At 26.0% G+C, this 12409-nt stretch overlaps 1 protein-coding gene across 1 annotated transcript; it reads right to left on the reverse strand.

The window, feature by feature from the left end:
* Positions 1 to 6900: 6900 nt before the first annotated feature.
* On the reverse strand, positions 6901 to 7839 carry LOC101512420 (ethylene-responsive transcription factor RAP2-1-like). The gene has a single exon (XM_004501500.3). The coding sequence runs from the start codon at positions 7531 to 7533 to the stop codon at positions 7051 to 7053; it is 483 nt and encodes a 160-aa protein (XP_004501557.1). The 5' UTR covers positions 7534 to 7839; the 3' UTR covers positions 6901 to 7050.
* Between the last annotated feature and the right edge of the window lie 4570 nt (positions 7840 to 12409).

The following is a 12409-nucleotide window of genomic DNA, read 5'->3' on the forward strand; positions in this document are numbered from 1 at the left end:
AATAGAGGTATTACTCAAAAGAAACAATCAAAGCATGATAGTTAATTTCTTTACGACGGAAATAAAATCGACATTTTTCTTTTAATACATTCAGACACCATATCAATATCTTACGAATCGCTAATTTAATATCTAACCTAACTCTGCATGGGGAAAAGCCCTTACCTTGGACGCTTCCCTTCCACGTACCACTATATAGCCCTCAAAAGTCTCACCAAGGTGAATAAAAGTTTATAGCTCCGATAAATAAACTAGGGAATGTAAGGATGGTTGTTTGAGTGGCTTAGAAATTTTTTGAGATAAATGCAGTGTTGGTAATGCGTGTGAGTGATTATGACTTATTTTCCTATACTGTAAGTTTAATCGTGTCCTAAGAAGGAGAGGTGTATGTGACTAATAAAGGAGGCATAAAGCTGATCAGAGAGAATGAATAATTCTCTTCATTGAGTTTAATTGCACACATGAATAAGGAATTAAATTGGAATAATGCCATTCAATGACCAACCGTTAAGAATTAATTGGCATTCATGTATTTATTCTTGCTAGTTACACATTTGAATGGACACAATATAAATTAAATTTTATAAAATATAATTATAAAAATAGTAGTGTGAGTGATTAAATTTGACTTAGTCAAAATTGGTTTGGTCATTGTTCACTCTAAGACAAATATTTCTACGAGTTTTAATTAGTCAATAATAAAAATCCCAATAATAAATTATTTAATATGAAAATACTTTATCAAATAATTAAACATTCAAAGAATAATTATCTTACTATCGTCACACTAAATTAATAAAAGGATAAACAAAACTAATGATTTTAAATTAATTAATAAAAAAAAAGGGTGTTACAAGTTTAGATAAAAAAGAGCAAATGAGTGGTACCTAGACGTGAAGAGATTTATGTTGAAACTCATACTTGTAAAGATGGATCAATTGTCAATGAAAAGGTTGCAGGAGTGATTGAAAGTTTTAAGCTTTAATTGATTCTATGTAGCAACTTACTTTTTTTAGTATAGTGAATTAATTTTTTATAGTGTTGTTTGTTTTGGAAGACAATTGATAGTATTTCGTAGAGTGACTTATAGTAAAGATTCATAGTAACTCAAGTGATTAGTTTGCTGTTTTATAATTTGTTATTCAAGTGCTGAATTTCGTCATCTACTAGTTGTTATAATATTGGAATGACTCAATGTTATTGTTTTATAATTTGCTACTCAAGTGCTGAATTTTGTAATACGCTAGTTATAATATTAGAAGGACTCAATGATAGTGTTTTATAATTTGTTACTCAAGTGCTGAATTTTGTAATCTACTAATTGTTATAATATTGAAAGGACTCAATGATAGTTTTTATAATTTGCTATTTAAGTGCTGAAATTTCTTAATATACTTATTTTACAGCGCTTTTTAATAAAACTAGAATAAGAATTCACATATTATAACTTTTTTTTTTTGAAAAAGCGCTGTAAAACGTGCATAAGAATACACCTATTACAACGACATGACATATATAACTTAAGTAAATTAGTTAATGTAAAGATGAGTAAGTAACTTAATAATAAATTTTTATTTTTATTTTTATTATTCAACATAGTATGTTATTTATATGAAATACATGATATTTAAAAATTCATGTAAATTTTGTTGTATCAATGACAAAATATCTTTCATTTCGGTACTACTCACAAAATACTACAAAAAAAAAAAATAATCTTCCCATTTCAAACAAAATTTTATCTTTTACCTTTGAATTTGCATGTCTTCATTAATCTTTCATGAATCATTTGAATTCTTTTGAATTTGCATGATATTAAATAATAAATTCAGAATGTAAAATATATAATAGATTACTAAAATTAAAATATAAGCATGTAAAATAGCAGTTTTTAAAAAATCATTACACACATTCACAATATTGTAAACTCGTTAAATCATGATCTAAATAATTAATTGTCTCTAATAATTGAAAAATAAATTATTTGTTGATGACTTATTTAATATGATATTTCTTTTTATAATTGTGCGTTGATTAAAGAGGTCTTCCGTGTATGGCCATATGTAGTAATAATCTTAACATAGAGAATTACATACCATCTTCTTTTATTTTTTATTTAAAAAAAAAAAAAGAAAAACATCTCCATTGTTATAGTTTTTGTGCATAAATGTTGGATTAATGTCATATATTTTTAAAATGGTAAAAATTGTCTCTATAATTATCAAAAGAAATGAAGATGTTTACTATTACTGTAATACTTTAATTTTATTCAACCAATTAAAAATAATTTTTTTTAAAATAATAATATGTTTAATAAGCATTGTACACTTACTATTATTAATTACAAAAATCGTCAATTTTATAATTAGTCCAAATTTTGACTCTATATTTATATAAGTTTATATTACATTATATTTAACAAATAATAATAATAATAATAATAATAATAATAATAATAATAATAATAAGTGTCATGTTTGCACTAGATTCTTTTATTAGTATCTGCAGAGGTTATTTTATCTCAATAAGATTATATTTTCTCTATTTGTACACTCAATCACAAAGATCGGCCACTTATTTGATTAAGTATTTGAGGTTGCTTATTTTTGCTGTAAAACAATAAAAAAAATCATAACTTGATTTTATCATATTAACATATTGCTGCAAAACAATAAAAAATCCACAACTTAATTTTATTTCATGAACACAAAGATTCACCACTTTAGTCTATAAATTAAGACAGAAGCAGTTTTATGGTATAAATCTTGTACTAGTTATCATAAAAAACAAACATTCAAAAGAATAAGGAGTTTTATTTTTCTCCAAACGAATCAAAAGAAACGTCGTAAAAACACATAGAGGATAAAAAGCTTCAAAATTCATTTTAATAACACAACCGAGCAGAAAATCTCACGTGATACCTCTATTTGGCAACTCAAGGTTAACTACCATAGTTGTTATTTTTATTTTCCACAAATAAATCCATTTTCTTTTAAAATTCTTCTTTTATAAGAAAAAGATTAACGACATCTGCGTGTCTGAGTCTTTTCAAACTCTTCTTTTATTGAAAGGATGAATAGAAAAGTTGTCTCAATTGAAAGGATGAATAGAAAAGTTGTCTCAGTATGACCGTTAAGCGTGCTTTTGCCTCTGTTTTAGTTCAACATGACTTATTTTCATACAATACTGCATTAATTTCTCGTTTTTTCAGATTAAGTGTACTTAGTTAGTTGAACAATATTAATTGTATTTATTGAAAAAGTTGTAATTTAATATTATTATTGGTTCTGGTTTCATTGTTGTTGTTTTTTTTTTTTTAATCTTCATTACTGGTTTAATTTCATAATATCATCTAAGTTTATTTAAGGTTCGATATCAAGTTTTAATTCTTAAAAACAAAACAAAAATAAAAATATAATCTAATATTGAAGGGTTAATTAGATTTGACATTTGAGTTATTAAGACACAATTGTGACAGTTTGGTAGTTCTAAATCTCATATTCGCATATAAATTAAAACTCATAAACAAATTAGGAAATAAAAATTATTATTAAAGGTTAACTAGATATGACATCATTTTTATCCATGAGTTGCAAAACACAAATTATACAACTTGGTAATTCTAAAACTTATTTCTATAAATAAATAAATTTAAAATCTATTTTTTTAAATTTGATTAATTAGATGTGACATTTTTTATTTTTGAGTTGTTAAGACACAACTTATGTCATTTGGTGGTTTTGAAACTCAATTTTAAAACTGAAAATAATATAAAATATTCTTAAACAAATTAACTAGATGAGACATTTTTTTTTACTATTTTTGTTATGAGACACGAGTTGTAAATCTTAATAGTCTTAAAATTTGCATTTTAAAATAATTATTCAAATCATAAGATGCTAAGGAGTAATATAACACTCTTGTCAAACACATTAATAATTTTTTTTCCCTTTCTCTTTCTTAAACACAAATTTATTTCAAAATCACATCCAAAAAATAATTGATATTCCTATTTCATAATAAGGAAAAATGAATTTATATAAGTTAACTTTAATTTTGCACAATTAATTATAGGTAACCATATTTTAACTGATGTCATAGACTGCAAATATATTCCATAAGCATAATCAACTCCCGAATTCAAAATTTAGTTTCAAAACTTTTTTAATATTTTTTCTATTTTAAAATAAATTTTGGTGGCGACTCCATTAAATTCTAAAGATACTTAAAATTATAGGTCACAACAACTATAATCGTTAAACATATAAGTGATAAAAAAAATACACCTTTCTAAAATAGAGTTAAGTCTCTCTTCATTTTTTTCATATTCTCTCAATTTATTCCATTACTATAGATTTTAGACACATAAGTGTTATAAATGCATTTCTTTCCTAATATATAAGATTAATTGGACATTTATACACATATCATATTATTGGAGATGTATATTTATTTTAAGAATTAGAAAATACCTCTACTCTATAAAATATATTACATTAATTGAACATTATATATACCAAAATCATAATAATTAAAATGTCTATTTCTTATAAGCTCAAAACAAAAGTATATTTCTTTTAAAAAATTAAAAAAATCTCAACTTTTTTCAGAAACCATTATGCCATTTATATATAGAGCTGTCAAAAAAGTCCCAAACTTTAAAATACCTTTAATTTTTTTTATTAAGCCCATAATATTAAGTCCTCTATCAAAATAATTTTTTTAAAGTCCCAACAGACCCATTATTTCACAAGGCTTAAGGGATAGGGCTCAAAGGGCTTATAGACTCCAATAGTTTATTAATTTTGAGATTTTTTTTTTAAATTTTCAAAATTTATTTTATTTGAAAAAATATCAAAAAAATAAAAAAATATTTTTTCTCAAAAAATTGTGAGAAAAATAAAAAAAAATCTCGAAAACAATCAAATTTTTTTCTAGAAAAGAAAAAAAACAAAATTGGTGAAAAAATAAAAAAAAATATATTTTTTTTTAAAGTTGCCCTATAGAACTATTAAGCCCATATAATTTTAAAGGATTTTTAGTGTTGGAGATTTTCTTTTTTGAAGCCTTTTAATGTATAAATTTTTTTATCCCTCCAACATGTGGATCGAGATCAATAATTAAGGGACTTGTCAAATTATCAGCTTTATTTATATATCTAAAAATTATAGTAAATAATATGTCTATTTCTTTTGCGAAATGAAAATAAATTCACCCAACATAACATAGAGATGGTTATGGATCGTCCGTAACTGATGAACATTGGTAACATTTAACAAAAAATATACTAATATAAGACCGACATGACGTTGTATAGTATTTCTGATTATTTTCATCTAAGAGAGAGAGAGAAAGAACCAAAAGAAAAAATTTATAAAGAAGAAAAAATTGAACTTGTTGGGGGGGTCCCTATTCTTTTGACATATATAAAACAAATTGTATGGTAAGCACCAAAACCATCTTTAAGATTGAATACCACTATTCCCCACCTGTCTAGCTCATTCTATATATCAACAACTGCCTATTTTGGTGCTTATCGCTAAATCCACTTGTTTAGTACTTTTTGACAACTGATTAAAAAAATATATTTTTTGTATGTTTCAAACTAATGCGGCTTTGTTAATTGTTGGGTCATTGCCGTTCCTAGGAATCCTATCTTTATCTCTTCGTCGTTCGTTTGCCTCTCTTTTCACACTAGTTACTTGCATTTGCACATAATTTGATCAATCATCATCAAGATAACATAGTAGAGAATATTGTCCACAAACGAAAGCTTAAGGTATGATCATACTTTTTTTTTAATTGAACGAATGACACGACAATGATAATTCGTTATATAATATTTCAATTTAATTTAATAATCAATTTTAGAAACAATTTATTTATCTTTTTAAATAAAAAGTTATTTTTTTTCTTTTTCTTTAAAACTCTGACTCCTCAAATGACTCTAAGAAAATTTAGATAATATATTTTTTTAAAATGTATTTTTTATATATTTTTCAATTTAAAGAATTTTTATAATTATAATTATTAGAATATTACATATATTAATTTTTTTTGGTTAAAATTACCTTTAAAATTATGTTCATATTTAATTGTAATATATTAATAATATAAAAATTTTTACACTAATAATGTATAATAAACACAATACAAAACAAGTATATATATATATTGGCTTAATCAGTACACAATGTTTAAAAATTCTAAGATGATTGTTGATTGTTTGTTAATACTCTTCAAAAATAATAATTCATAATTCTTATCACTTTTATAAATAAAACTATAATATAACTTATATCAATTTAAAACGTTGATATATATTTGTTTTTATTTTATTTTAATTAAATCAATATTATTTAAATTATTATCATAATTATAAAAATAAAATACATATTAATATATATTTATATGAAAAGATGTATATGATAGTTTATAGTTAAAATTTTAAAAAATAATTAATTATAAAAGTAAAATAAATATTAATATATATTTATAAAAAATATTATATAATTATTAAAATTTTAAATACGGTCCATATATCAGAGTTTGCTTATATACATACACACACGACACAAATTAAGTTAGAAAAAATATCAATCAACAAAAGATGGTTATTTTGATTCGATCATCATTCATTTAGGTCCAGCCAAAAATGACCCGATGTTACAAATCGGAAACACCAGACTTAGCTTGTACTAATTCATATACAAGTTGAGAATTAAATTGATGGCGGTTAGTAATAAATTTTTAAGAAATTAATCAAAATGACCATCACTTTAAATTAAGACTTATTGCTTCACCATAATTAAAAGTAGGTTACACTGATTTATGACAAGCTAGGGTCTATTAACTCTTCCTATGTATATATGCTCTGTTAACAATTGTAACAAAAGAAGATAATAAATAGTAATAATATAGTAGCGGAAATTGCAAGTTACAATAGAATCCCCATCATAACAAAATATTTGGTTGATTGATGGATGGATATTAGAGATTAGATAGAGAGAGTATGAATAATATTAATCCTGAAAGTGAAGCGAATATTAATTAATCTTCAGGTTTTGGATACTCATTCAAATCTGGTTTAACATGAGACATAAATTGAGTAGAAGTGGAGCGTGTTGAATCCTGAAGAGCTGTTTGGAGAGCATCAACTCTAGCACCGACTCGAGTGGCTTTTTTCCGTATTAAATCAGCAGACATATCACCTTGTTGAACAGAACCGTCGTCGCCGTTGTTTTCTTCGTCGTCTTGAAACAGCAGTTCTGGGAAATTAAGACGAGCCGAAGGACCTCTTAGATAAAATACAGCGGTGTCGTAGGCACGTGCGGCGGCTACGGGGGTTATGTAAGAACCCAACCAAATTCTTGATCTTTTGTTTGGTTCTCTTATTTCTGCTACCCACTTACCCCACTTTCTTTTTCTTATTCCTCTGTATGGTTTCTCTTGTTGTTTGTGTTTTTCTTGGGCGTTGTTGTTGTTGGTTCTGTTTCGTATGATTGTTGAACAACAATCTCTTTCTTGTTCCATGATACTCTGTTTCTGTTTATGTATGATAAACTAAAATTACTAAACCATATGTGTTGTGTGGTGTGTTGATATTGCCAAAGCTAGGTGAGGAGTCAGGGAGATTCTGTTTTATACACTGAAAAGTCTGTTGGATTGGTTTCTATTTGTATGAGAGGAATGAAAATATTATTTAGGTAGAAATTAATATTATATAATAATATTGGAGGTAGATAAGCGGGTGAAATGAAATGAAGGGAATGTGTTTCGCACTTGGCATCTAGTCTGTCGACTGGAACCGCCGCCACGTTGAGCTTTCTTTAAGATAAATCCAACCTATCTTTTTTTTTAATCTTTTCTAAATCACTTGCAACTCCTTAAATAGCGTCGTTATGGATGACGTACTCACTCTTTTTTGACTAAGTTATTGTATCAATTGTGAATCACAAATCTCATATTAGGGCTTCCGAGTTATATTACCTAATAAATACCATCTTTTATATTGCGAGTAAAAACTTCTGTACTCGTAGTCATATGCGTTTTTATAAACAACTCACTACCATTTAGTAAATATTTTTAAGTGTTAGAGTTGAAAATAATTATATTTATAAATACTGTGATTAAAAAATTATAAAATCTGTGATTAAAAAATTATAAAATAGGTGATTGTATATGTGAGATCTGATTAAATATTCAATTTTGTTATTTTATAATAAATGTTTTTTTCGGATAACGATGGGGTAATTTCATGTTTTAAATGTTTTAAATATTCAACTTAATTATTTTTAGACTTTGTTGATGACATCATTATTTCTTTTAACTATTTGATTGATTTACCTTCCTTCAATAAATTTTTGTTATTTGACGAATTATAGTCTTCATAAGTAGATATTGGAGTACTATTTTGGTTTTAAAAAATATTTATGTATTTTGTAAATGCAATTCAAATTATTAAATATATTAGAATGAAAATATTTAATATACTTCTATCTTAAACATAAAAAAATAAAATTAATAAATTTGATTAAAATCTAAACCTACATCATTTTTTTAATTATGCTTTCATTGATATTTAAGTTGGGAGGTAATATATTTAAAGGGTAAAATTTAAGCATGTATTATGTTAGTTGAATGTCTTCTAAAATGGGAGTCCACGTCAAATAACATAAATAAATATATTAGTGTGTGTAGGGCAGGGCTTTTAGCCCATGTGTGACAAATAAAATGAGATTAATACCTAGTTGCAAAATGTCAGCAACAATAGCCGTGCTAAGGAGCAGTGCGTGAAAATTGAGAGGCGCACATGAAATAGTGTCGCCGCCAAATAACAGAGCAGTGATCAAGAGATTTCAAATTTAATATATTATTTTTATCACTTATTATTGTACTTGTTATTCTAATAATTTTTATGAATAATCATTTTCTCTCTGAGTCTATTTGTGATATTATTTTTGTGAAGATGTTATGTTATTGTTGAATTTCATCATTATACGCATATTTTAAATTTTTAGTGTTATTCAAAGGAATTTTTTACTGTAGTCATTATTTGTACAGTGAGTCATTTTTTTAATTTAAACGACTTCTAGTTTTTGCTATTGTTTTGAGATTATTTTTTTAAATTTAAGTTATACAAAAAGTAATTAATTTGGCAAACTTTTATTGTACGTCCTAGTTCCAACATAATATTCCAGTTAGATATTTTTATAAAAAATCACTTATGATAAATCATCACTCTAATATCTGAAAATATATAATATTTTAGTTTTAATTTAATAAAATAATAAAATTAATATTTGGATCATTAAAATATTAATTTAATTATTAATGTTATAATGATTATAAATTATTTTAATAAGATATTAAATTTTTTATATATTTTAATAATAATAAATTATATCTGTCAATGATAATTTTAATAATTAAATAATGAATTTGAAATTTTAAATGAAATATTTTACGCTTTCAATTACCAAAAGAACGATTTATCTCAAATTTATTATAATTGTTATTATTATTATTGCTGCTTTCTTAAACTAAAAGATGGCCGACATAATCCATGGTAGCTGTAGCTATCTCTCTCTGACTCAATTCGAATCGCAATTTTGTTCGTAAGTATGCACCCCATGTGGCATTTCGTGACAGCCGAGAGGTGTACGTGTTATGCGTATGTATTTTGTATCCTGCAATTATACGACGACAAATACAATCGTGATTTCAAAAATTGTTAATACAGCCACCTATGTTTCATTCCGTGCTTTGCCAGCAGCAGTTTTAATCACTCAATCCTGTTGTTTGTTTTTTAAGATGCAAAAATAATATTATTAAAAACTAACTCAGAAAGTGCAGAAGTTAGGCACTAATACAATAAGTCAACATTTTGTGGGCCAAAATTCATGTAAAGCCTCACAATGTAACTACATCATTACATGCATGTAAGCACACCATTAGCAAACCAATCGAACCAAAGCTAATACAGTAAAAGAAAACATCAAACCAAACAAATTAGCAACGTGATACAAAACATAACATTCATCTCCAAAGCTTCATAATTTTCAAACCAAGCCACCGCTTAATTCCTGTTCCATGCCTTTAAATTTCTGAAAAGCCTCTGATTTTTTAGCCATCTGCTGGACATATATAACAGATCAATTATTCATTTCTAATTATTCAATCCTATTGTTTATATTGTCAAATAAAGAATTGTATTGATTAACATTTTCTGTTTTACTTGAAAATTAAGAATCACCTTATTGCTTAATAATTAGAGTTATCAATTTTATAAATATACTGTTTGTTGATTCCAACCTACATGTTAGAGGATAAAAAAATCTCATGGTTAAAAATATCTCATTCAAATAAATCCTCTAAGTAAAAAATACTACAAAATTATGTGGGCTAAGTAAGTTTATAGGCCCAAAACTTTTACCCAATTTTTTTTAGATTAAAATACAGAGTCCACGCCTAATGTACAACAGATAATGCTTACAAATGTCGAATAAGATAAGCTCGTGATGTTTTCTACCAATATATCAATATTGCTAACTCCAACTTCTCAACTAAACTTGCAGCTGGCCATGCTAAGCAACACTAACCGTGAACAACGAGGTTGCTCTCTTGGAGTTGTTGTGGGCTAAACAACCCACATACAATTAGAGCTCTAAATAGTTCATTTTGTCCAACAGAGCGAACTTAGGTTGTTTATTGGAGACCAAGAGATCTGAGCCATAAATTGCTTAGTTCATTTCATAAAATAGGGAACCTTATTTTGTTCAAAGTTGTTAGTTGTTTCAGATCTGATGGAGGTATATCAAATGGTGTTGCTTATTTTGGAATGATTCTCTAAGTATTGATATTTAAATGTTGACTCAAACTACATATATATGAACATTTGTATGCTTAATAATTCAAATAAACGGAGAGCTATAAGAATTTATGGCTATTCTCAACACCATACTAAATACTTAATCTATGATCTTCAATGTAGTTTGAATAACTCTAACCCAAATCAAAAGAAGATTTCAATATTGTTTTAATGCTGGCTGAAAAGTAACGTCCAAATATTGCAATTTTTATAGACTTATTATTTCAATAGATTTCAAAACTTAGTTTTTTTATTTAGATATTCTTTAATTCTCAATATTCATTGATACTCTTGAATCAGAAAAATGTGATTTGAAAACCTAATTTTATCGTCCATAATATTAGTTGTATAATAGAACCATGTTGGTAAACGTTGAAATACATAAAATATTTCATAAGTAATTTTTAAATTTATAAATCAACTAACATATGAGTAAATCGATTTGCAAAGGTCTTGAACTCATTCCTAATGTTTAAGACTTTCTGAATCGACTCACACATTTGCAATAAGTTTTGTGAATCATTGATCATTGATAAGAATGGTACTTTAAAATTGTTAAATTTTGTTCATATATTTTCTTAATATATCTATACGTGGTCAAGATACTTACATGTTAAAAACGTTAAATAACAGTTTCTTTTTTTAAATATAGAGTTATTTGCATTGCTTGCATGTTGTTTGTGCTCGAAAACAAAGAGTCGAACTCTTTATTGTTAAATTGTCGTTCTTCTTCTAGAATATTCCTTCCCTTGTTGTTACTACTACAATATGAACGAAGGTGGTGCCTACAATAAGACACTTCAAATTAAGTCAAAATAAAGCAATGTATAAAATATGGATTTCGAATAATACTCCATTAGATACCTTTTAATTGGACGAGGGCAAGTTTGTGCGAATAATCTATTTTATTATAAAACTATTTATAGTTGTAAATCAAAAACTAAAATTTTAAAGTACTGAGATGCATCGACAATGGGAGATCTCCCTAGAACTGCTTTTTTCTATGTATCAATTAAAAATGAATCATAACCACTTATTTAAAGGATTTAGTTATTTGCCAATTTTGCTACCATTTGGTATTAAGTCCACTTTTCTTATATTAAATTTGACAAAACATTTTTAATTATGTATCATCATCGGATTAATGGATAAGAGAATGATTGTGCATTATTCGGTTCGTTGCTTCTTTTGAAACAATATGATATGAGACATATTATTCAGCGTTTAGAATAAGATGTAATATTTTTATTTCTGAATTTCTGATTTTACTTAAATTAATTTAAATTAAATGAGCATCTACATTGTATCGAAGATGAGCATCCACAATTGAAAATCACTGTTAGTAAAATAAATAAATAAATACATCATTAAAGTCATGCCCTGTATTTATTTGCCTGCACTAGTCCATAGTCACCGACTATATATTTCAGGTGTCTCACTCAACGACGAGTTTGCCGTATGGAAAAACAGTTTTTGATCGAATGAGACAAATGTTACACGTGGAAGTGTTATTTATCTTAAAAGGACTTTTTTAAGCAA

This window comes from Cicer arietinum, chromosome 5 (assembly GCF_000331145.2).
Source record: "Cicer arietinum cultivar CDC Frontier isolate Library 1 chromosome 5, Cicar.CDCFrontier_v2.0, whole genome shotgun sequence".
Taxonomy (NCBI): domain Eukaryota; kingdom Viridiplantae; phylum Streptophyta; class Magnoliopsida; order Fabales; family Fabaceae; genus Cicer; species Cicer arietinum.

Excerpts from the sequence above, each read along its gene's own strand:
- LOC101512420 (XM_004501500.3), bottom strand. The coding sequence starts at position 7,533 with ATGGAACAAGAAAGAGATTGTTGTTCAACAATCATACGAAACAGAACC.